Source organism: Belonocnema kinseyi, chromosome 8 (assembly GCF_010883055.1).
Source record: "Belonocnema kinseyi isolate 2016_QV_RU_SX_M_011 chromosome 8, B_treatae_v1, whole genome shotgun sequence".
Classification (NCBI taxonomy): domain Eukaryota; kingdom Metazoa; phylum Arthropoda; class Insecta; order Hymenoptera; family Cynipidae; genus Belonocnema; species Belonocnema kinseyi.
Genome location: NC_046664.1, coordinates 104130891 through 104158851, shown reverse-complemented (window position 1 = coordinate 104158851; position 27961 = coordinate 104130891). Strand labels below are relative to the sequence as shown.

The following is a 27961-nucleotide window of genomic DNA, read 5'->3' as shown; positions in this document are numbered from 1 at the left end:
CTAAATTATCACAAATGCTGGAATACTAGAAAAAAAAAAATGATTTTACACACTCAATCCTTTAGCGCTTTATTTTACTACTAATGCACATGCATTTTTCTTAATTCTAACGGTCTTAGGAATCAGATTGACTTTGAGCTGAAATTTTTTCTAACAAAACGTCGTTTTTGCGATATTTTACCGAAGACGCAGGTTGTATTTACACTGAATCTGCTCTTCCTTGTCTACTCGATTCGTCCAGTCAGGGTTTTTGACTCTGTTAATGGCGTTTCCTGTAACGATATTTTAGCACATTTTTATTGATCGACGTAAAATTTTACTGATTCAGTCAAATTACAAAGAAATTGAAAATTTTCGGACAGAAATTGACTTACAAATCTCGCATTACGTAGCGCATTTATAAAACTGTTTATTATTTGTATTATATCTGTCAAATTTATTTCGTTTCTGAGGGTACAATAAACTAATGTGATATGTAAACCATTTATTGTAGATGATTCTCCCAAAATCCTTCCTTTCAATTTTACTTACTTTAACTTATGAAATTAAGCAATTAAGAATTAATATTATTAAAGCGAAATTATTTCGATTCTGAAGTCTACATTCAAATACTATTATAAATTATAATTTAGTTAAATGTTTTAATGCTTATTATTAAAATAACTATCTGGAAAATCTTCAAAATATACAAAGTGCTTTTAAATGACACAAAATAAAACTCAGGATGGACGCTAAAATGTAAAAAGGCAGATTAAAGTCGAACTTTTCTGAATTCGAAAAAATTTCAAATTCAGAATGGTAAGATATCAAATCAGAAGCCTATTCTTGAATTTAAAATTGTGTACCTGACTTAAAAGTTTTTATATAAAAATGGTCATACCTAATATTTAGTTGCTCAAGTCTTCAGACTATTTAAAAAGATTTTTTATTTGAAAGTGAACGATTAGATACCCTGAAAACAGGGGGCATAGGTGACAGACTGTGAAGTCTGTTTTCAATAAAAAAATAAAAAACAAAACATTTCAAGCTCAATTCGTAGTTATATTAAGAGTACAAATTAAAAATTAATGCATCGTCGAAACCAAGGCAGCATTCAATCTCAAAGTGTACACAGTTATCCTACCGTTTCATAAACTTTCCTGGAACCGAACAACAGTTTTTTTGTCGTCACCCGAAAACATTCCTTTCCATGGCCTATTACGTAAAGACTGATTCAGCCAGTATCAGCGTAGATGATGGGAACCTACTAATTAATCTTTTCCAGTAAAAGTAAGGTCCTAAAATTTACAAGTCTTCATAATTCACAATAATTTCAACTTAAAGCCATCTCAAAAAATTCAGTAACTCATCTGCACTTAATACAATATAATACACGACATTGGCATCGAAATCAAGAAGTAATATGACAAATATGCAAATTTCAAAACCTAAACACACATTTTTTACGATAATTGTTCATCTTTAAATTGTTATGCAGATCAAGCATGATTGGAAAAAATCTCGAAATCAGATTACTCACTCGAGTCGCAAATCTCTAGGTCCTCGTCTACATTTTCGTACCGAGAGTGACTACAAGAATAATTCCTTGGTACTGATTCCTCTAAAGTTGGATCCCGTCCTGTAATTTATTTTTTTAACAGGCACATCTATAAAGTGGCTGCTTCCAGATCTAAAATCATTTCGGAATCCAGCGACGAAAAATATGCAAAGATGTTATATATCTATGTTAGCATTGTTATAATAATACTATGTATTACGAACCGAGTAATATGTTCGATACACCAGGATTATACACTAAAATAATTGATATAGCCGATACAAGGAGACATCCATCTAATGTCGCTTAATTTCTTAAATCTAATATGTAAATATGAAAATAGTTGGAGACCTCAACAATTTGGAGGCAATAAAACTTTTCGTGAACTTGTAGATAAACAAATAATATATTGTAATTCATCAAGATAAATGGTGTTAATAACTGGCAACAAAAATTAGGAATCGAGATTGATAATGATACTTAAGAAACGCATTTCTGATAACGATTCAGAGTTGAAAAAAGATGTGCGAAGTTGCACTATTGACGATTCCAGGTTCTTCTTCATTCGGCAGCATTGTCACCTGCTAATCTAAACTTATCTAGCGACTATGTATCATGGAATACAAATACATACATACGATAAGAGTAAATGGAACACAGGCGGATATAATGATGATATTGCTTTACGCTATAAATTTTGTCTCAGGGTATCTTTCATGTTTTATAATCAGAAATAGAGGATATCCTACAATATATATAAAAAAAAGCAAACGATATAATATAGTATACTATAAATAAAACAGAGTTCGGTATTATCGGTGATTTGAGATGCTTGCGGTTTTTATAAAGCGGTCAATTATAGTGGTTTAATGGAAACATTATACGAAGATAGGTACTGTAGACTTTAAACGCGTCCCTCTGGAAAGCTATCTGTAAATCGTCTGAAATAAACAAACGATTATTGCACGAGAGTCGTTCGCCACAAATTTCAAAGGTGTAAATTATTGTGTCTAATTCGTAAGAGTTCCTTTGCTACGAGAATTTGATAATAATGCGAGTCAAAATCATATCAGAGGCAAAAATCGTGGACGAGTTTTAGTTAGTAATATTTGTATATTTCCTGAAACGAGGTGCGGTAAATATACATCGAACGAAACATGTTTTTCTTACACCATTGATTTTTCGTGTGTCACGTCGAGAATCAAGCCAATTTAAAACAACGTGATTATGCAATTGGTAATCACAAGTACAACATTTTAAATAATAACAAATATTCAAACACATAAGACGTAACAATAGCATATAAAAATACAAAAGAAATATATAAAACAAGTGTTTGGTGAATTTGTGCACGATTTTAAATTGACTTTGAAAAGTACAATACAAATAAGATGATGTACGACGATTTATGAAGGATCTGATTATTGATACTAATGTTATTATTGTTACAACATTATTATATTATCTTATTGATTTTTAAAAATAAGCAATGTATATTGAAAATGAAAGCAAACTGACAACAAATGCCTAGTGTTTTCATGTATCTAGTTTTTTCCAAATCTATTTTAAGTGCTTTTTAATATCAACCAGTTTTTCTAGGATTACAGACAAACTAATGTTTCTTTCAATTTCGATCTGTTATCAAAAATAATAGGGACGAAGACTTGTGATACTTACAATATGAGCAATTAAATTTTAAAGTGCCTCTGCCCATAATAATAAATTTTGTTCGATGAAACGTTGGGAAATCGCAACAAATATGAAAACGAAGGAAAATAGCCTATTTGTCCAAATATTTGGAAAAAATTAATTTGTACCTTACTGAACTTATTTTTTTTAAATTATTCAAACTAGAAATACGTTATTTGCACCTCCGTTTGCATATTTTTATGTTTCATACCATTTCCCAAAGTTTCAGGAACAAACACAAACATGCGGAAACTGAGTTGCTCATATGATTCCAAGTAACACATTATTATATGGAGAATGAAACTCAATTTGCAGTTTAAAAAAAAACACACACACACAAAAGTCTCTTCCTATTTTTGTCTGTAAAAATAAATGAAAGTAAATAAAAAACTTATTTTGAACTTTAAAGGAATTTTACTAAAACTGACTTGAATTTTTTGAAAAGTTATTGAAAAAGTTGCATAAATTATTTTTGAAATCGAAATGAAAGACTTCGTGTCTCATTTTCTAACCGAGAAACGAAGACGAATAACAATTTTGTTGATTTATGTATTTCTGAAAAATAAATAGAATTGCAACATTTTTATTTTATTTTTAAAACCAGAGCAATATTCTAATAAGTATGAATATCTTATTGTTTTCGACACTGGAGCACAATTGAAATCGTTTGTTATGGAGAATTCCCTAATTTTAGTTTTGCTTTTAATACAACAGTAGTGTAAGCAAAATTATTTTCTGCGTCTTAAATTTAAAGCAATAAAGAAAGAGACCTTCCCTTAGCATTTGATAGAAAAAATAAATCAAGAAAAAGTTTTAGTTACTACAACGACAATAAAAGATTTTTCTTTAACTTCGAAAACGAATGGGAAATAGGAAGAGATTTATTTCGTTTTTTAAGAGACTATATTTAAATTACATAACAGATGGAAATATTTTTAATTCTGCGTTAAATGAGCCTTAGTTGAATGAATTCGTCACTGTGAGTATTGAAGTACCACATTCCTTAAAAATCAAAATTTTAGATTTTTCTTTCTCAGGTGATAATTCAATATTCACTAGGCCAGACTACTTAAAATAAGGCTCACGCAACTCAGTATTTCATACGATTTATAATAGATTTTTAGCAATATTTGGATCTATATTCTGGGCAACTCTATCACGTTTTAAAGTCAAGGCTAATTTTTAAGAGGCCACCTGGCTAGTGGTCCGATACAATCCGTCCGTAGTGTATACCTTTTCGAAAACAGTTTACCAAAGGTATACATATGCATTAACCTATATAACAAACGATATAAATTTCTAAAGCTATTTTCTACACTTCCTTCAACATAAAAAATAACAATGAATATTTTAGTTATTCCGCGAGACACAAAATATCATGCTTATCATGAAAAAAATTAGGAAAATATCTAAATAACTTGAAAATTCCAGGCATTTCCAGAGTAGAGTAATAAATAAAAATTTATTTTCAATTGGCAGACGTACATCATCTCTGATCTAAAAAGTTATAATCGATTATGCACTTACAGAATTATTATGTCATTGTCCCTCTGTTCAGTTGTCGGAATTTGGCTGGGAGTAAGGATAGTTTTGATATCCGGTTGGAAAAGACGGATTTTGCTGTCCTGCTTGGGGTTGGGCTGCTGAATTGGCAGCACCTCCATAATAACCAGGAGCGCCGCCAGCGTTCATGCCCGGATAATTCCCATAGGCCTGTGGAAAGGCATTCGGCGTCGCACTTTGTGGCCCAGCTGGCTGTCCCTGCATGGCTGGTTGCATTTGTGGCTGAGCCATTTGATTACCTGGCACTGCCACCTGTAAACATATTAAAATCAAATTACAAAAATTCCTAGGTTTTCAATTTAAATTAAAATCACGGACATTGGTGGTAGAAAGAATCGCAACAAAGATTGAACATTTAAAAATAATTCGTGAAATGATGAAATTAACATAACCACACAATATCGAAGGTATTCCTTCTCAACAAAAACTTCGTATTTTCTTTTTAAAAACACCCGTAATTATAGAAAACTATGTTCTTCATTGTTTAAAGCAACTAAATCAAATAATATTTCTTACAAATAACTTTCTAAATTCTATTTAATTCAAAATCAATCATTGTTTATTTAACAGTAGTTATTTAAAGGTTTCGTTTTTCCTTCCTGTTTAGGGAAAAGTTACAATTTTTATTTAACCCTAATGATCAAAGCCTCATTTTATGCTCCGAAGGATTCTCTAAACTTCTATTTGGGTTGATCTTATTTTAAAAAATTAATTGAGAAATCATACAGTTATTATTGTTATAAACAATCATAGTTTAAATTTCAATTAATATAACCCAAATAGAATTTTAGATAATCCGTCAAATAATAAAATGAGGCCTTCTTGATCATCAGGATTGAATAAAAATTGTAACTTTTCGCTAAGGAGAACATGAATACTAAACCTTTAAATAACTACTGTTAAATAAACACTTTTAACCTGAATTATTTTTTCTGAAGTGTGCTTAGAAGCATCCATCAATATTTACAGAAATATATTGCCTGACATTAATTTAAAAGGCTTTCACATAAAAATGTATTTGTGGCGTGTAATATTTATTTTAAAAAGTTTTGTAAATAAAAATGGACGGTAGGTACTGCACAATACCCAAGATTAAAAACGGTATCGTTCCAACTCAATTTCCAAACTGCCCGAGTTATTGATCGAAGCCTATCAAAAAAGCTCGTCGAACACTAGAGCGACATTTTTCTAAAAATTTTTTATCTTGGAAAATTTCAAAATTTTTGTTCTAAAATGTTCTGCATTGTTTTTTGAAATTCCAGGAAATAATTTGAAATTTAAAAAAATATTACCTTAAAATTAATTTTTGAAAATAAAAAATTCATACAAATTTTTCCTGAAACCTTAAAAAATAGGTTTACATTTTTCATTAGTTTTGAAATGTTGTTAAGCCTTCAACATATTTTAATTTTTTTTTAACTTTTCCTAAAATTTGGAAAAAAATCTACAAAATTACAAAAATTATCTTAAAAGATTCTAGATTCGAAATCTTCAACAATCTACATTTTGTTTTAAACTGTTTGAAATCTTCTTACGTTTAAAATTATTTCTGTATCTTTTCGAACTTTGAAAATATCTCTTATTATTCGAATTTTTCTCAAAATTTCTCGCGCGTTCTCGCACTTTGCAGATAATTTTTGGTTTGATGCATTTCGGATTTTTTGGTTCGCGTATATTGAGCACTGACACTAATTTTAAACGAAATCGTCTAAACCTTAAACAAAATTAATGTAAGAAATAAAATTTGCACATTCGTTGCAAATCAACAAATAAGTATCTGCATACACGTAACCTATCATTATTTTTGAAGCATTTTTAGCGATTTCTAGCGGAGAGAAAAAGAAACTTTGTACGTCGATAAAGGCGAGATCACCTAAGTTCATTCATAAAATTGTGTGGAGAATGAAATGATTTTGATTTTTTTTTCGGTCCACACTACGTCCACACGGATTGATATATCGTGTTTAGGATTTAGGAAGTTATACAGAAAGCACTAAGGAACGTTTGCATACATCAAAATATTTATAATTACGAAGAAGTTTTCTAGTAAAATACTACAGGAATAGGAAATAAACTTTTAACATCGATAAAGTAGATGCCTCGATTTAAAAAAATCAAGGAACATCTTAGAACGTGATACTCGAAAATCCGTCCAAGTCCCATCTTGAGAAATGTCCATCTTCAGAAAATAATGGAATTTTTCTAATGGTTATATATTCTTATGGATTTTTGTTACTGATGTGAAACAAATTTAAGTTATACCAAACCAATAATAATAAAATTTCGCCTGGGGGCGAAAGACAAGGCGAATCCGACGCTGAGCCCCGCCGGTTAAAAGTTTCTTTTTTTCTCCGCTAGAAATCGCTAAAAATGCTCAAAAAATAATTATAGCTTACGTGTGTGCAGATACTTATTTGTTGATTTGCAACAAATGTGCAAATTCTATTGCTTACATTATTTTTTTTAAGGTTTAGACGATTTAGTCCAAAATTGATGTCAGTGCTCAATATACGCGAACCAAAAAATCCGAAATGCATCAAACCAACAATTATCTGCAAAGTGCTATAACTCGAATGGTAATATCCTATTTCATCGATTTATAAATCAACTTTCTTTAAAACTATAAACATATTGATGTATACAAACTTTCTTTAGTGCTTTTTATATAATCGGTCAAATTTTAAACACGATATCTCAATCCGTGTGGACACAGTGAACACCAAAAAAATTGCTCATAACCGGGGACTAGTTTGGTCACGAAGAGCATGCCCTTAAGGGCATGTGATACTTCGTCGTGTGGTCAATGGGGTATAGTTCCCCCTGCTTTTTTTCCACAAAAATGCAAATTTTTAAAAACTGAATTCGGAGATGCTATAAAATAACATAACGGACTTCCCCGGGCTCTTTTTTGAGGGATAATAACGAACAAAATTTATTGTGCTAAATAAAAATTGTATGCATATGTATTATTTTGAGGTTACGTCGTTTTCATCTCAGCCTTTTCGATAATTTGGAAATTATTTACGAAATAAACTTTTTGATTGCCAGAAAACAAGGTAAGTTCCGGGAGATTAGTTACTATGTTTTTTTGTAAGTCTAAAGTTTTCGGCCAAAAATATTGTCTAATTTGGAGGTAACGCTCTGGTGATTTCTAACACACATAACCTCGAAATATACACGCAAGTTGTTAGCAATATCAACATTTTTTTTATGAAAAAAAAAAACAAAAAAATTGTGCGGGGACGTCCATTAGCATGTGCGCTATCATTTCCCAGATTTTGATAATAAAATATTTCTTATCCTAGGAAAAAAACCGGGGGAATCTAACACTGAATAATCGATACTAATTCCTAAGCGCCATACAAACTAATCACATTTTGCTAACTTAAAACTTTTTTTAATTAACCCACAAAAAATTCTGTGGGGGCGTCCGTTAGCATGTTCGCTATCATTTCCCAAATTTTTAAGACAAAATATTTATTATTGTAGAAAAAAAGCCGGGGGAACCATCTAAAACTGATAAAATATATTGAAATCGTTAAAGCTGAAAATTAATCTTTTAAAATAAAATTAAATGGAATGAAAATTCAATTATCTGCTTAAAATGGATGCACTTTGTTGAAAAGTCAATCTTTTTGACAGAAAATTAATCTTTTTTCTTGACCTTGATACAAATTTTTATTCTTTTGGTTGAAATATCACATACTATATTTTTGGTTCAGAATTAATATTTTTTTCTTAAGATTCATGGAACAATTTTAAATGATTGGTTTGTAATGAATTCCAAGAGAAAATTAAAAAAATATCACAAAATCTATTTATTTCCCAACCTTTTTTAAAAGTGTGTAAAAGTTTTTGAAGCCAAATTTTTCAATTTTATGATACGAACCTAATGATATAGCTTTGATTTAAAATTTTTTTAAATGCTTCAAAATTGTTTAATTTTCAATTCTAAGAATTTGCATTTACTCAATTTTGAAGGTTCTATTTTTTAATTCAATTTGAATGGAAAAAACGTAAAATTGGTGAATATATAAAAATAATCACATAAATTATGGAAGAAATATTTAAAAACTTGGCCTAAGCAAAAACCAAGGCCTTTCATAATAAAAAGTAGTGAAAAATAGAGCCAGGTTCTTCTTTTGGTTTTCATAGTCATTGACTACTTGATCGAATACTCTTAAACTGTTCAATATAAAATTTTCTTGTACCTTTCCAGTCTTCATTTGCGCTTCAATAGCCTCAGCCTCCTTGACTTTGCCGATGCTTCTGTAATATTCTGCCCATTGGGCACTGTAGTCAGCCTGAGCTCCATTTTGTGCGGCACCTGCTTGTTGTTGAGGTTGGGGTTGTTGGGCAGGTCCGGCAGCCCCACCTGGCGCTGGGGTTGGTTGAGCTGGTGCAGCTACAAAAAAATAAGAATCAAACATAGTTTTTTCGGTAGTGTTCACGAAAAGGGAAATAGTGAACGTTTAGAAAATATAGGCCTTGTAATTTGTTTGGAACGTATTTCCGTATCTCTAGGCTAAACTCTCCAATTTGGGGTTAGCAGTCTAAAGTCTCCAATCTCGTTTTGTGTTGACCCCTAACGCCACTCTGTTCACGTAGCGCTACAGGCCAGAAAAAAACGAGATTCAAGAGTTGAGACTGCTAATCTCAGATTGGAGAGAATAACATGGAGGTATCGAATTTACCTTGTTGAGGATTAAGCTCTGGTTTTCCTTGCTTGGCCTGCTGCTCGATCATCTCTGCTTCCCGGTGCATTCCAAGTGACCGATAATATTCTGCCCATTGTGCACTATAATCCGGCTGACCAGTTTGAGGATTCAGCTGAACTGGGGCCTGATTCGGATTTCCTCCTAGAAAAGATATTGCGATGTTAATATATTATGTTACATATCAAGTTTCACTGGTATCAATATTTATCATAATTATGATCATACGATTAAGCCAATTTGTTTTGGGGTGAGTGTAAACTTGTTCAGTTCAAGCCTCGTTACCTAATACCTCGTTATCAGTCTGTGAGACTGTGCATCACAGTTCACACATAAACAAAAATCGACTAATAAACCAACAGGAAGAGCCATACACTTTACTCAATCACATCCACCAAGCAAAACTTCCACCTGGGATCACGAATTTCCAAAAACCTTTCATTTCAGACATCCAACACCTCGTTGAATCTCTTCCTAGCGAATTTTCTGTTCATATAAACGATTTTTCTTTTCAACTACTTTTATCCATTCTCTCAATGTGACTAATCCATCTGAACAATTTTCTTCACCCTTATCAATCAGCGTTTTCTCTACAACACAACCTTTGAGAACACTCATTAGACATTTTACATTAATATTTTACCACATATACAACAAGATATTTTTTGAATGCATAATTTTTGCCAATTCATCCGTTTTCGTATCTTGCATCGTTTTTTCAAAAATGTATTTTTTTTTTATTGTCAATTTATTTTTCACGAATGAAGCAAAAACTACGCACCCTATTAAAGAATGATTCCTACAAAATGTGTAGCTCTTTTTTGGATAAACAAATTTTTTCGCTTTATTTTTTTCGTGGTTTGTGTCGTTCGTCTAAGCATTTAATTTTTCTATTTTTGTCGATTCGCATTTTGCAGTATCTTGCATAATTTGACCTTAAAATGAAATTGTTTATATTTAATTATTTTTTGTACAATAAAAACTTGAATATTTGATTTTCCAGAAAAAATAAAAAAATTATGATTTTGTAGGGCGTTCCACATGCAACGTTTTGCTTCCTCTGAGCTTTTTTCACAATAAGCGTTGTTTGGCTTAAAATGTTAATTTTCATTTTTTTGTTTGTTTTTTAAATTTTGTAAATGCTATAACTCCAATAACTCTTTTGACAAAAAAGTCATAAGGCGAAATTGTTCTTCTTTTTAAGTACTACTAATAACCGTACATAGAATTATTATATCTAGGAAAAAAAGTGGTGTCAAAACTGTTCAACAGGCTCCTCTCGCTTTTTGAATTTTTATTGAAAATTGCTGACTAACGAACTTGACTTTAAATTTAAGATACCAAAGGTTAATCCAATTTGACATTTCTTTCGAAAGTTATGGCGGTAACAAAATGAAAAATTACACACGCACGCGCGCGCGCACGCACATACACACAAAGGCAGCCTCAGTCTCATTCTTTTTTTTTCCTATCATCATTCTCATGGTAATTATCTGATCCGAAAATATGATCTTCCTGGCATGAAACCATCCTGGACTTATCAGACCTTTTCTTCTGTTATTTCCATATTAGTAAATTTCGATACAAGAGGCCAAACGAGCAATGAGCACTCACTCATCAGCCCTCGTATATCGAACGTTTACATATATCGAACCTAATTTCTCTGACTCAACACGATGTTAAGATAGTAACTTTTTACGACGCTACATTGCAATAATCTCAAAACGTTTTGTCAACGAAAGAGAGCATTTTGCTCACCAATATAAGGGATTTTGCTCATTTACTTCGCGTACAGTGCAGAACCGGCCATTTTCGATGTTTGGAAACGATAGACAAACAAGGGTTTTGCATATGTGTGAAAAAACGAATTTTCGTCATCATTCTTAAGAATTTCTGCCGTAGTATCGCCCACAACAGCATCATATCATTCTTCAAATATTTGATTAAAAAAGTTACCTTGCTCGTTAGGTTGAGGCTGATTAGGCCAAGCTTGATAACCTGGTTGTGCGTTCCAGTTTGGATTGTATCCAATTGCACCTTGACCGCCTTGGTAGGGTGCGCCTTGACCACCAGGACCCTGAAATTATTTTTTGATTAACAGTGAGAAAAAAAGAATAACATTTGAATTTGTATTAACCATTTAAATTTTTTAAATTCTACAAACGGTGCCAACTTTAGAAATTCAAATACTTCTTTTAAATATTAACACCAAGGTCTTCGAATTAATCTTTAAAGGTTATTAAAAGACTTACCATTCCCAACTTCTCACTGAATATTCTCTTAGCGTGTTCCACCTGTTCCGGGTTTCCACGAATAATGAAGATCTTCTCATTTTCGTTATTCTGGTTCCTTCGGTCCAACTCACAGTGTGCACCCGTCTGCATATTTATCTGTTTGATCGTCTCGCCTCCTTTTCCAATGATGATTCCACATTTGGTGGAAGGTACGGTAAAGGTTGTTTCAACCTTATTGTCCATAGGCCCACCTTGGCCCTGGCGTCGGTCCCAACCGCCTCCACCGCCGCCGCCACCACCACCACCATACTCATTCGGTCGCCCGCCGCCACCGAATCCATTTCCTCGAGGACCATTTCTGCCACCTCCCATACTGTTCCTACTATCATCTCGCCTCTGTGTACAACAAAAAACAAACAAAATTTCGCATTATTATAAGAATGAATACTAACTAAAGTGAAAAATAAAGAATAATGTGTAGGATTTCACGGGGTTGGAACAAAAAATTTGTTTGTTAATTTACACTAGTTTCAGAATATAATAATAAGTAAAACTGCAAAATTTATAAAAGTTGATAAAGAAAATAAACAAAAATGTTTCCTAGTGTGAAATAAAACATATTAATCAACGACTTGGAAAAAGTATATATCATTGTTTCTAAAAACGTTACTAACAGCAGAAGAAAATACTGCTTGATACGAAATAATATATCTGAAGTAATTTAAACTTGATATATTTAGATTTTTAATGTACAAGAATTTTTCACTAGTCAATCTGGAATTTTTTTCAAAGAGCCGATGCAGTTTAATATATCACTGAAACATACAAATACTTTGAGTCTGAAAGCAATTAAACTGAACCTTACCCGTGAAGAGAAAAATAAAGAAAGAAAAAAACAAGTAATTACAAATACAAATTTTGGGTGAAAACAATATTATTAGGTCAGTTAATTCCGTATTTCTACATCCAATTTTTATTTTTAGTTCATATATTGTTGATCGTGAATTGTCGAAATATTTCGAGATGATAATGCTCAGAAGAGTGCGACACACAAATGTGATTTAAAAAACTAGAATGTTTCAAGTTTATATTATTGAAAAGGAATAAAAATGGATTAAAACTAAATTCTCCAGTGCAGGATGATTGAGAAATATTTCGACATTACGATTGTGAGAAACAATCGTGTTCCAGGGTGAGTGTTAACTTACACGACTGTTCTCATAAAGAAACGTAGGTTTACCATTACACTATCAATTAGTTCCTGAATTCGCTGACGAGCCTGTTCCACTGCTTGAGGTTTTCCTGATAGGAGACATTTTCTATCCCCAGGACCGTCTTCCCTTCCTTGCTGAAATTGAACTCTGGCCCCAGTTTCAGCCTGAATCTTCTTTATCATGTCGCCTCCTTTCCCAATTACAACTCCGACTGCAGCTCGTGGCACAAGTACCTGATTTCAAAAACAAGATAAATAATTAAAATTTATGTTTTTTGAAGTTTGGGCTGATAAGGACTTTAAAAAAATAAAAAATGAATGTTTAAATTTATAAGAATTTAGAAATGTGGTTACCTCAACACCTTCACCATTAGGTGGCCCTCCGTGATTGAAACCACCGCCACCGCCTCCACCGCCACTGCCATTGTCGCTGTTGAAACTTCCGGGACCTCCTCCTCCTCCGCTTCCTCTGTCACCACCACCCCTCGGCCCTCTATGGAACATCTGCATTTCCTTTTCTGCTATCAGTTCATAGACCAAGTTCTTGGCGTATTCCACTTTTTGAGGATCGCCAGTAATTCTACAATACATTAGGTAAACAATTATTTTAAGAAAATTGGAGCCAAAGCTATGGTTTTCTTTTTAATGTGTAAGAGAAATAGAGCAGAATGCAGACAACTCTGCTACGTGTTAAGCTAAAACTCAGAATATGGTTGATGTTCAAATATCAAAAAGAAATTCCCAGTCATTTCCTGGGGCTTTGCCGATTTTAAACCTTTGCCCTGGCTATTTGCATTTTCAAATTAAAACCTAATTCTAAACAACTACCATTATAAATTTAAAGTGTTCAATCCTGAAAATGAATACGTCGCAATTTCAAACTTAAAGGTTCAACTGGTTGAAAAATAAAATGGGTTTGTACATTTTTAAATATGCACAGTCACTGCTTGGTAGAAGCGCCGTGCCAAGAAATCTATCAACTGTTTCAACTTTTTTTTATTTCAATTTCGGAATTTAGCCAATAAGGCCATTAAAATCAATATTAGTAGATTTTATACAAGAACTCAAGGTGATTGTAAAATTAAAAATATTACTAAATTATTTTTCAATTTCCTCAGAAATAAAGTATTTTTACGACAATTTTCTTTCACCAATATAGAAAGTAGGCAATTTAGTATTGAAAAGTGCAAGTTTTGATGTGCTTCAAGTTCTGAACGTTCAAATGAACGAAATTTTTTACTGATGACTGTAAATCAGAAAGAGTGCTCAAATGTTTGTTCATTTATATTGTAAATAATTTATTATTGAAACAGAATCATAATGCGTGTTTTAAATTATCGTTGAAAAATATTTATGGGTAAAATAGAAATTGGAAAAAATATTTCGTTCATTTGAACGTTCGGAACTTCAGGTACATCAATTTTTGTGAATCATGCAAAGACACTAATCGTTTTGCATGACAAATCGCCAAGAGACAATGTTCTACTGCCCCTTATTATTCAGAAGCATAGCTCTTACTGTAATATCAACAAGACAGATACTTGAAAAGCTTAATAATAACAAGGAACCAAATGTAAACAAACCTCAACGGCTTTTCTTGCTCCTGAGAAGGACCTTCCTGAATTACGACCATCTTTGCACCGGACTTCTCCTGCAGATGCTTTATTGTCTCTCCCCCCTTTCCAATGATGAGACCAACCTTGGGTCCCGGGATCATGATTTCAACGAATCCAGGATGGCCCATCATTGGGGCCGGCGATGAGTTTGGAGGACCACCTCCACCTCCATTTCCACCCCCAATTCCAGGGCCGCCACCACCTCCGCCACCAATACTCAAATTCATTTCTCCAGGCCCACCTTCGGTTCTGCTTCGTTGATTAACGATCGACAGTACGAGATCCTTTGCTCGACTGAAACAAACGTACACAAGACGCGCCATAGAATAAAGAGATATACAATTTTGGGGCAGACAAGTCGATAAACAAATGTTTTCGAATCGATTGGAACACATAATAAAAATACATGTCTATAGTGCTTCAAAGTGCAACTGACAACTGATACACCACATTTGTTTGACAATAATAATCGTACAATATGAGAAACTTAAAAAAAGTCCTATTTAAAAATCATTGATACGAATAAACACAACGTTTCAAATAGACAATACATTAATTGTCTTCCTGTTGCGAACAACAAATCCCCATGCATATCCTATCCTCCTTTCTTTCTTCTCTCTCCACACCCTAGTAAAAGTAAAAAACTATTAGTAAATGCGAAACCATTACAAATTGATAAAACGACAAAAATTTTAACAGACCGATATCCCCAGTTCAATTAATAATAAAAAAATTGATTTCGAGTCCTGTACTCACATCCAGGACAAGAAGAATATTCTTCAATGTCAATAGCAATCTCGACGAACCGCCGAAATCTAACTCTCACCATGGTAATCTTTGTACCATGCTATGCACGTTTCATTGAATTCGAAAGAAAAAAGAAACGAAATCATTTTAATAACATTTTCATTACAACGTCCAGATTATAAAACAGATAGTAAACAAACATAAACATATCGATAAATTTAAATTTTTTCGAGTTATGTAAAATTCAGGTTACATATTCAAACATAATATTTGACATATGAAAAAAAACGTAAAACATGAGAAAAGATTATTCAGAAATATGAGTGAGATTTTATTATAATAATAAGGAGGATAGCAGATTTGCTTGGCTCATTTATCCGGCTTAGAAAAATTATGTTACCACCTGTCGTCATGCTAAAAACGTAAAATTCCTACGTGTGGTCTCTAATGAAAATAGTATCTCGTTTTCACGTGAAACTACGAAAATAATGGACGTGACATATGAAAATGAAGAGTCGGTAAAATGTCACAATTTTCACAAATAGATTGTATTCGACAGGACAAAGAACTATACGGGTTAAGTAAATAAGAAAAAAATAAGTTACTTGACAGCCTCTCGCGAGCCGGTAAGCGAGCAAATTCGCTCTGACAGCCCACCGCTTTCTGGCGCCATTTGTATTTTACAGCCTGTTTCACTTTGCAACCTTGTTATTTGTTCTCCGCCTCTTCCGATTACTGTAAACACAAGAAATATAATTAATTTTTTGATTATCGGGGTTTCGCTAATTCTAGATAAGCTTGGATTTTAGGATTGGAAGGGGTGAATTAATGTTGGCAGGTGAGAGCAAAAGCAAATTAGTAGAAAGGTAAATATTTGGTTATGAAAGTGTAGATTGGAGAGACAACACTGAAATTTCAACCCATTTAAAAATTAACAACAAATGATTGCCAATTTTCTTTCTAGCACTGAATTACGTCCGAAATTATATCCTTTGGTGCAAAATAAGGTAACACATTTTACCCCCACACCAAGTAAAAATATGCCCAAATATGTCAAAATGCGCAATATTTTTTTTTTGTTCTTTAAATCTTCCACACATTTTTCTTTCAAACTTCAAACAATTATTTATACAAAAAAAGTTTTTGAGATGAAGAATTTTTGTAGGACACGAGAATTTTAAAGTAAATATGCACAAATTCATTTGATAATTTTGTTGAAACTCAAACATTCGTTGATTTATTTCAGGACTGTATTAATAATATTGCTATTATGAAGATTTTTATAGATTGAAAATTCATTGATGTCACCTCTCAATTTCAAACCTTTTAATTTCATGTGAAGGTAAGATTTTTCATTAGTTTTTATTTTAGGTTGTAATATTCAGGAACCCCTAGAAATTTCTTGTTAGAATGTTTCTTCCAATTAAGTTTTCCTGTCAAAAATGAAATGAGTGTCTTACAACTTTACTTCAGTTTCCGAAGGTTAAAAAATCTGCTCGCCTGCGACAGGCACATTCTTCTCGCACGTTGCGTGCCCCGCGCGAAGTTTCAGCGCATATCGTGTCTCACGCTGACGATAACGGTCGTTCGAATATACCTCGCGCCCTGCGCTCGATCTTCACATACATGACATGACATTTACGCTTAAGAATCTAGACATTAACTGAATTTAGATGAAGTTGTAGAAATACAAGCACTTTATATTGACTTTTAACATACAGCTGAAAAACTCGAGAAAAAAAACGCGATACCATGGGCTTGTTGCAGAAATTCTAGATAATATATTTTTTAAATATGTCATACATAACATTCTAAAAATTTGAGTATATTAAAAAAATTTGTAAACAAATCGGTGAAGTTAAAACGTCGCATCCTGCAAAACGCTGAACTAATCACAATAATGGTAGGCAGTTGCTGCATTGATCAACAAAGTACCAATAATTGGCAGCTGGGGAAAAAATTGGGGACTCTTCACATGTCGACTTCTAGCACATTCACACAAGTCAAACTTTTGAAATCCCAGATTTAGTGAAATTCTAGGCCTTTTTAACACCTTTTAGGACCTTCTTAAAAAAAGATTGATGTTTACTTACGACACTGGCTCAATCAGCAATGCTATTCAAACTTATTTTGAAAAACTTCCCATAATTATTAATGTTCAACTTTTAATACATTTAATTTCGATTCAAGCAGGAAAAAATATATTTCAAAATATGCAACAAACCCATTAAATAAACAAATTAAAAAAAAAACCTAATGACTAACTCTATTATGAATAATAAGAATGTAAAAACTCAAATTATAAGACTAAACTACACGCCTTATAAAGAAACGGTAAAGATAATTCTTCCATGCAAATGGTGAAAGACTTATCTGCAGTTTGAATAAGTCATTTTTTCGCATCTGAAATAAGATTCATGAAGGCATTTCTTTCTGTTTAGGTTTATAAACATGCATTTTGCAACACGACACATGCAATTAAGGTTACAAACTTAACCAGCAACGTGTGCCGTTCTGCATTTGATTTCAGATATGAAAGTTACAGGTGAATTTTATCCGACATGCAAATAATTTTTTACGATTTGCACGACAGAATTATTCAGGTCTTCTTGATGGACGAAACTTTGCTGTTGGACTTTTTATCGTATTTTGTGTCGTTTACCTAAAAATTTGAATTTTTTATTATTTTAAGTGGAATTTTCAATTTAAAAAAATAATAAAACCTCATGAAACAAACAAAAAAACCGAGAATCGATGAAAACTGCACAGGTTTAAATTCACATAAACCCAATGCGTTCTAACGTACGTTTCACTTCAGTGTCATATCTGTGACGAATATAAATATCTTATAAATTTTGGAAATCAAAAAAAGTAGTAAATATTAACTTCTTTGAAGAAGGTTTCCGAATCGAAAATTAAATTTCCCAAAAATGACCACAAAGACTGCAGTATATTTTTTATTTTTCGCTTTTAGATTTAAAACAAAACGTTACTGACAACATTTTGTTCTGGAATTATGAAAAGAAATTGGAATGGAATTTATTTTGTTTTTGATCACGAAAACAATTACAAATAAAATTCATGTTCTCCCTGACACTTTAAAAAAGTGAATATACCTTAAATTATCTTTTGACACTGAAACGAAAGTGAGAAAATCCTGCAATTTATTTTCACGAGTCAAAGAAGTCAATTTCATTTTTTTTCTCTTCTTAACTTGTTTAGAAATAAAAACCTTTGTATAAACCTTTTCATATCGAAAATTCCATTACTTTTATGATTTTTTGATAAAATTATATTTTTGATATATAAAGTTTTCACGTCAGACCTTATATTTTTTAATTCGCATGACTGACAATTTTGATACTATTTGACACTTCACTTTTTTTTAATTTCTGCTTTCGCGTGAAAAAACTATCTCTGGTATGTTTATATCTATTTTTGGTTGAAAATCCATGGCTTCCTGACTTCAGAATGCTGATGATTTTTACTCTCATGTACTACAATACAATAATGAAAATTTCATATCATTTACTTTTTAATCAGTTATATTTTATGAGTGAATATTAAAAATTAAAACTTTACAAACAAAATATTAAAAAATTTTATTTGCGAAAATTTGTAAGCTTTTTTTAATTGCTAAAGGGTCGCTGACAAAAATTGTGAAATTTAGAATATTGGCTGTGAACAAAGATTGCGGATATGTATATATCTGAAGCTGTTTCATTTTCTAAAAACGCATTTTATGATTTGTGAAACCCTTTCAAAAGTGTAATAATATATGAAGTTAAATTAAAACTGGAACTTAAAGCAGAATCTATAGCGGAACTAATTACCAATACAAAAGTTCCCATACTTACCCCGAGTTTCACTCTCATTTCATTCTAGTTTTATTTTTAAAAAATCGATTATATCATGGAAATGGGTAAAACGTCCGGGATTTAAATTCACAATTTGTTGGCGACGACCCCTAAATTTATTTTATTTCCCAAATAAAGTTTCTGAGAATTTAAAAACTATTTAAGGCCATGTGAGCGTAACCCCAACAATTTTTTTCACATTTTTCTCTTCAAATTAACTTATGTTTAGAAGAAACGCGATATAGAGTTAAAAATTTAGGAAATTAAAGGAGAAACGGTTAGAAACGCTTGCCCGGTCATACATTTTTATAATTATGAAAGAAAAAATAATTTTTTACAAAAAAATTGTTTATAACAGTAAAAATTAAGGACCAGACAAACGTTTCTAAGTGCTTCTTATTTGATTGCCCAATTTTTCAACTTGATATCGCGTTTCGTGCGAACGTAAGTTAGGTTTGAAAAAAATGTAATTTTTTTTTTGAAGTTACGCTCACATGTCCCTAATATCAGGAAAAAATATATTCTATAAATTCATGGTTGCCAATATGTTTTCATTAGAAGTCATATTTCTTGAGTTTATAATATTTTCTACATACCACTCTTCAAGAAAATTGAAAAAAAAAGATTATTTAATTTCCAGTCCTGGATTGAGGCATTTCCGATGAAGCCAATATAAATTAAAAACTCCAAATTTCACTATAGAAACATTTAACATTAAACATTTTTTTTAAACCAGTCCTCAAAATCTGGAAAATCATAGATCACAAAAATCTCAGTACTTTAAAGCCCTAATTTAAAAAAAATTGTTAATTATTATCACAAGCGAACTTTTTTCTTTGTTTTAAACTTTGAAATTATATTATAGAATTAAAAAAGTTAAGAATCTTGTCTTCCAATTCAAGAATTAAGAACACTTGCATGAGACTGAACAAATTATTTTTTTTCAAAAGTACTTATTTTATCTTCAGATTTTTCAAATGGATTTTGAAGTAATAGACTTCGAAAAACGAAACATATAAAAGCTGCAAAATGATACAGTTTGTCAAAAAGGGGCCTAGAAATGTAATGTTTTGGTCAAAATGAAAATAAATGCGTCCAGAGAGCATATTATATTATGTCCGCTACTTAATTGCGTAATGGAAATTATGATGATAAACGAGGCGGCGGAGATGATTTTATCTGAAAGTTGTTTGCAAAAGAGGTTTTTTTCTAATCACGTTTCTTTGGTAACTCACAATTTTAGAAATTAAATGAGAAACTTTGATAAAAATTTAACAATTTTAGACCTACTTTAAAATAAGCAGTATGGCTTTTTAAAAAAATGGAATTTTCCGTAAAATTTTTAGTTTAAAAGTCGAAAATCGGTACTTGAAAATTTAAATAATATTCGGAAATAGAATTGACCAAAAAACTAGGTTTGATTTATTTCCAGGTAAGACATTGACATTCTGCATCGAAGGAACGGGGTATAAACAGAAACATTAGTTAGATCTCCTTTCCTGCATAAGAAATATTTTTTCCAATTTTTAATGCAAATTCAACGTCGGAATTCAGGAAAATCGTTTTGAATTCTCTCTTTTTATTATTGTCAAAATTGAAATGTAAGTCGTCAGGCCCCTCTTTACAGCACGGTTTAAATGATACAATCGAAAATACTTGAAGGTAGGTTCAAAATTTAAGTCTCTTAATTAATTCAGAGTTCTTTTTTTTTAATTGTGTGCATGGATCAAGAAAAAGACAAACAGTTACTTAAAACAACTTTAGTTTTGTTAAGTTTTTCAAAAAGGAAAACAAAACTCTTGTAAGAATTAATTTTACATTCATTTAAGAAACTAAACAGAACGAATGTCATTTTTCTACATCTTTGTACTGAAACTTAAAAATTACAGAAATAATCAGAAATTATTTTTGCAATCTCAAGATTGATCAAATGTATCTCTGAAAGCTGTTAGCTTGAAACAATAAATTTAACATTTAATTGTAAATTAATTTGAAAAATTGAAATACAAATGTAAAAAAAAAGAAGATAATATTCAAGCGTTGAGGCTATACTATTTGGCATAAACGTTAGGGGAAACTGCAAGAGTAGGTCATTTGAATTATATATGTAGATATTAGAATAGATGTTCAATAGTAATATTTTTTAACTGTAGAGTGCATTTGCGTAATTATGTTTAATCATTTTTTCGGTTGAAGGCCTTTCAGTTTCACGAAATTGAATAAATTATCCAGAATCTGAGGTTAGAGTATCCAATTTTGATCAAGTCAATCTGGTACACTAAAATCAAATTTTGCAAATTATATTTTATTTCGTGAAACTAAAAGCTCGCCAACCGACAAAAATGAAACATCATTGCACAAATGCATTCTTTATTTGAAAAATATTACTATTCATACATTTAGAACGAGGTAAGTCAGGACTAATTACGTCTAAGTTTTAGTGTAAGGAAATTAAAAAACGGAAGAGCCTTTGTGTTCAAACATATTCTTCACTGAAACCGAAACTTTGATTAAAAAGCAGAAACCTAACAAGAAAAATGTTATATCCATAGAAGCTGTTCAAGTGAAAGCCACGTTGCTTTTTTTTTGCGAAAAATAATTTATTTTATCCCTAACATTTTTTTTTCTAATACCAAATTCCGATAAATGCAAATGACCTACACCATAGTGACCTGTTCTTGCATAGTTTCTCCTCTTCAAGCAATTCTTCATACTAAGAAGTTGTAACGCATACAGAATTACAATTTTCAAATGATTTTATTTTCCACCAATTGGACGAAATTACACCGAATACCTAAAATTATGGGAACTTGTTTGCTTTCTTATTCGTAATTTCATCAATTTTTGATGTTCCAAATTTTCTATGCTTTACATTTTTTTTAGGTTATAATTAGAGATACTGATAATTTAGATCCTGTTTTTAAGAACACTAAATTTCAAAATAAGTTCTGACTTTTTCTGAATTAAAAACACAGTGGCAACCCTAAACTTCTAAATCTACGCATTAGTTGCGAGCTTCTAGAAAGTATATTTCATAAAATGGCACTGACACTTACTCAAGCCGACCATTTTGTCAGGAACTCTGATATCTTCGTTGCAAATACCACCCAGACCAAGTGGGGCTGTGGGTGATTGAGCAGCAGATCTAGACTGAACATTCGGATCACCCATAGGAGCTCCTGGTCCTCCACGGAGACCAATCATAGGATCTGCTACTAATGCTGCCATTTTTTTCGCTTCAGGTTCTACAAAAACAATAAAACAGGGGATGCCGGACGCTCTTAGACTTAAATGCATATACAAGTCGATCATACATTTTTTGATATCCATAGCAAGAATTAAAATTCTCACACGAGTACAAATTTTCATAGACACAATATATTGATCCATATGGTTTAAACAAAATTCAGACAAGTGGCACATTTTCAATCATATAAATAAAATAAGAATCACAGATTGTAATAAGATAAACGGACAAATAAAAAACTATTATGTAAATACGATAATAACGCATAAAAATAATTCATATGGTTAGACATATATTAAAAGGAGAAAATTTACATCAGTATGGCATCAGTACTCAGTATAAAAAAGTAATACATATATTAATACATGGACACATGATATTGTTTAAACTATCGATATCAATTTTATGTTGACTTAAGGCTTAAACATATTGTGCAATGTTTATGCGATCAATTAAAATGTATGTTAAGTTTGCTTCGGTTTTACTAATTTTACCTGCACTATCTTCCAGGGGACGTTTTAATTTTCCGTCTTGGCTATTCTGACCACCGCCGGGATTGATCTTCGCTGCAATCTGTAATTAGTATTTGAAGAACGCATAACGAAACATAGATTCGGACAAGCTTTTCATTAAAGTAATAGACCACATTTCTACAATTTCGTGTATTATTCCAAAAAATATTGATTAAATTTCTATGTTTATGATTCTAAAATTACATTTTTGACAAATTAAATTGATCCTAATAATTAATTTAGAATCGCATTACTTATAACTTGGTAATTTTTGTGTTTCGATGCTTTCATTTTTCTTTTCTTTTAAGTTTGAATTACCATCATTATAAACATTTACCAATATTTTTGCTTTGGCAATTTGGACTTATTTAAATCTTACATCGCACTCAATATAGATTCTTTCATGATCGAAATTATTTCTAAATTTGAATCTAGACTTCTTATACATTTTATAGTTTTTTAAACTATTTTCTTAAACCTGTATGCTTAAACCTTTTTAATGTTTCCTGAATCTGATGGACATAAATGACAAACTTCGATTACTTTCATCTTCGTCAGTTTATCAAATGTTAGATTGGAAATATAAAATTCTAAAAACTTTGGATGTATCCAAAATAAGTCATACTTTTCAATTTGAGTCTCTATTTTCCAACTCCATGACTAATTTTTTCAGTAATATCTGAAAAAAAAACTTTCCACTCCAGGAATCAATCACAGTTGTAAATGAAATATCACAACTAAAGTGCTGGAACCTTACGAAAACCAAGAAAATTAAAAAAAATTCATTCCCTAACCTAATTTTTTCCGAAGTTTCTGCGAACTTCTCGTTTTCTATTTACAAACTCAACTTTCCTGTTTGCCTCCATTTTTCAGACAAGTACTCAACCATGAACTTTTACCCCAAAAAGCCGAACGCTTTTCTAAGTGAATCGTAGCAAAAAATACTCTAAAAAGATAAGTGCATTTAAAAGGTGAAATATTTTATTTTTATCTCCATCCAGTTCCAATTTTTGCTAAATACGACAAGAATTGTTATACGACGCTAAATTTAGGGAAGATTCGGACTGTGAGAGGAACTTAACTTGCCGAAACGGCGGACATGGCAGACATTGGCGCCCGTCGAAAAGAGGACACCGAATTGCAATCTGCGTGAATTATCGGCGTACCGTGTGGTGATCAAAGCAAGGAAAAAAGAAGAATATGTTGCAAAATATCATAAATACCTGTTTGGCGCGCTGCAAGGCAGCCGCAAAAGCGGAACTCTGACTGAAATTTGGAGGCGGAGCGACCGCTGAATAATCACTCATGTTGAACCATGAAGGGGTTAAACGCTACACCACCTATAACTTTGTTTCCTCGGCGAGCTTCTTCAAAAGCAATTGGGCGTTTTTACACACAACCCTACCGCACTTGAAGTTTCTTGCACCAATGTTCGAAATGTGCTCAATTACACTGCACTCCACAAATCTGGTTTACGAGTTTACGAACATTCGAGCAAGAGACAAGAATACGATTCGCAAAAGGGACGGCTGAGGAAGGCGAAGGCGGTGCAAGCGTCAGACACGAAGTATACAGAGTCTAGAAAGGAATGAAATATAATGGACAGTTCTTCCTGTATTAGTTCCTTAAACTCTCGCTTGAGGAGAGAGTAAAGCCAGAAAACTTTTCAAATTCTTGTAACTTAACAATGAAATATTCTTCAACATGTACTTTTTCATGAAAAATTAATTCATTTTGACCGTCTAATATATATTATTATTTTACAAATATTGTTTTCATCTAATTACCTACATTTTGAATTCATCTATTCAAATATCACGAATTTGTCCAGTTTCAAAATTAGGTATCAGGGTGGCGTCCCATGATTGCAGAATTGCGTTGCGTACTGCGTCAAATCACTAGATATTTCAGGCAATCACAGTGTTTCTCTGGATAATTAGGAGAATATTATTGGCTAAAATGTCTAGTGAATTAACGCATTACGCAATTCTGCAATCATGGGACGCCACCCTGACGGTCTATTTCACCTCCCTTGATTGCAGACGGAAAATGAGTCTTCCTCTCACTCTACCACGTAAAGATGCCATGCATTTATCTCACTCTATAATCAAAATTTTTCACCAAACCGGGAAATCTTCACGGACAGAGAGAAATCTAGAATAAGATAAATGCAGGCATTGTCACGTTAATGCTAGTGCACAACTAGTGACCATGGCTTTTTTAACTGGACATGGACTGAAAAGGGTAGGTCTATTTAAATTGCAAAGATTAAACATGTAATAAGTATTACATTACTGATAACTTTTTTTTTAATAGCTATTTCTAAAGGCTCTTTTACACCTTACGTTAATCGGTCGTTAACCGACCAACATATCGGAATATCCATTCACACCGAAAAATTCCGTCAAATCTAGTTATATTTTAGTTATTTTCTGAAACTTACTCAAAGGTTACTCAAATATTTTAGATTTCACTTAATTTTCCGGAAGTGTGAAGGGATATTTCGATATGTTGGTCGGTCGAAGACCGAACAGTACTTTTCATTTAAGAGCGGAAGCTTAGGCCCCGCCATGACACTTAGCGGGCATTTAAAAATTCAGGGCATATTTTTGGTAAAATGTACACTATCGTACCCAATTTTAATGTAAAAGTGAATGAATATAATGTACCAGGAGCCTAATTATTGCATAAAAAGGTGAAAAAAGACCATTTGTTAGTTAAAAGGGTGGTTAAAATGCAGAAAACAGTGTACCAAAGGAAAAAATCAGTAACTTATTGACCGGTACGTGGAATGCAGGTTACGCTTACATCGCGTATAATCGTAAGGTTTCAACAATGGAAAAATAGTGTTTTGCATAAAAGTGAAATAATTGTAATGATAAAAAAATATAAGAAAGGTTGATGAAGCATTTTTAAAGAAATGCAGTTTCAAATGAATTGATATCTATCGTTATAAATAGGATGTCATTTTTGAAATTCACGTGTAGTTTGAAAATTACCGATATAAATGCAAATGCGATTATTTTAGTTTGAAGATTTTTCTCTCTGAAAATTCATACAATAAAAGAAATATGATTTGCAAATGATGAAAAAATGGTTTGTTATAAATACGTGAGACTGAAAGAAATGAAAATATTTTTTATTCATGTTTTTACGTTATGTCTGCCCGCACATAACCTCACCTACATATCACTTTTACTACATCTTGCACCGTTTTGAATATGTCTTTGAAGTGAATAATGGGGAATGTCACCCTTTCGAAACATTAAACAGGGTTGATTCAATGTCGTTTTCTTAAATGAAAAGGTCTATGACGGAAAGTGTAAAAGAGCCTAAAGGTAGAATGAAAAGAAGATATATTTTCCGTTTGCATAAGACAGGCGTGTAAATATACCATTAGGGTACCCGATAATAAGCGTAGAATAGAGAAAAATGAATATTTTCAGATTTCAGCGCAAAAGTGAAGATTATTCCATTATTTTGAATGCACGATTTTTCCATCAGTCGAAAATGCCACAATAAGAATAAAATACCTCCTAAACTTATTCACTTCTATTTCCATAGAGACCGCCACACAGTTTTCTATTCCCTCAAAGAGGACGTGTTTTTAATATATTTAATTCCTTCTAATTGTACCGGCAACGCACCTCACAGAGATATTTTTTATTCCTCAGAAGTGATCATATTTTGATTTTATTTAATTCCTTCTAATAAGTTCACAAAATATGTGTAATAAGTTGTTTTAATTCCTTCATGCGGAATGTAAATTCTAACATTTTAATCCTCACCAATGCAACTCTGCCTCTCTAGAGTTAAAATTATTTAAATTCGCACATTTGCATAGATTTCTTTGCTGCATTTCTTAAGACATTTAAATCAATTATTAAAATATAAATAAATATAAATTTGAACATTTTTGGAATTTATAAATTATAAAAATATTTAATAATAAAAAGGTTAAATAAATGCTTTCGTCAAATTTTACTAAGTCGATTGAGAGGAATAGGATTTGCACTTTTTCTGTTCCCGTTGAGGGATTTGTAGGCGGAGGAAAAATCGCGTATTCATAGGAATACAAATTCTTAGTTTTTCTGAATTCAACGTTTGTTACCGGGTACATTTTCACGGAGGCCTGTTTTGAATTAAGGTCATGTGATGAATTGTTCACGTGACTAGATTTCTACCTTATCGACACTTTTTTTATTGCCTAACTTATATTCACACGAAGCGTAATATCGAGTTGAAAATTTGTGATACTAAACAAGAAGCACTAAGAATGGGGGTTCTGGTCCTAAATTTGTATAATTATGAAAAAAGTTTCTTATTTTTAATATTTTTTTTAGCTTTTTTCATAATTATTCAGATTTAGGACCAGACCCACCTTTATCAGTGCTTTTTATTTATTATCCCAAATTTTTAACTCGATGTGGGGTTTCGTGTGAAAATAAATTGGAAAATAAAAAAAAGGGGCGGTAAGGTAGAAATCTGGTCACGTGACAGACTCGTCACATGGCCTTAATCATTTAATGAATTTAGCACATCGAGTTCATATCTAGGTTCTCAACCAATGAAATTTGCCATGAACCAACAAAGTAGCTAGAAATTAAACATACCATATGAATAATATTCATTCGTCGATTAATTCAAAATAGGCCTCCGTGAAAAGGTACCCTTAGGGTACCAAATATCTTCGTAAAAACTAATTTCGTCTATATAATTGTATTTGAAAAATGTTCTTTTTTTTTAAATTACTATTTATTGAAATAATAATAATTATTATTATTTACAAAGATATTACAGAAGTAAAGTTTTGTCCCATGCATGAACCGAGAACCGGTTCTCGTCCAAAAACTTCAATCCTTATATCGAAGTGAAAATAACTAATTAATGCTTGGCCCTTGAGTCAGTGATCCCAGATCTGAAACGAGACTAGGTCCAATACTATCACAGGGATATGTCCGTGCGAATATAGTAGGAGACGATATAAATGTATCCAGGTTTCGATGCTTGAATTTAGAGGTTATGTTTTTT

The 27961-nt window shown here is 31.9% G+C and overlaps 1 protein-coding gene across 4 annotated transcripts; it reads right to left on the bottom strand.

Annotated features, from left to right (window-relative positions):
- Positions 1–43: 43 nt before the first annotated feature.
- Positions 44–24485, bottom strand: LOC117179175 (far upstream element-binding protein 1). 4 transcript variants are annotated; one of them, XM_033370899.1, is made up of 13 exons: positions 24154–24485; positions 22913–22991; positions 22222–22416; positions 15920–16049; positions 14535–14861; positions 13306–13531; positions 12979–13185; positions 11757–12134; positions 11461–11581; positions 9484–9648; positions 9001–9194; positions 4754–5041; positions 44–272 (listed from the first exon to the last, which is right to left on the bottom strand). In XM_033370899.1, exons 1-12 carry the CDS (start codon positions 24235–24237, stop codon positions 4781–4783), a joined length of 2367 nt encoding a protein of 788 aa, XP_033226790.1. In that variant the 5' UTR covers positions 24238–24485; the 3' UTR covers positions 44–272; positions 4754–4780. The 4 variants fall into 4 exon arrangements, with proteins under 4 accessions (XP_033226790.1, XP_033226794.1, XP_033226793.1 ...); XM_033370903.1 differs by having other exon boundaries at positions 22228–22416; XM_033370902.1 differs by having other exon boundaries at positions 12985–13185; positions 24154–24484.
- Positions 24486–27961: the final 3476 nt, after the last annotated feature.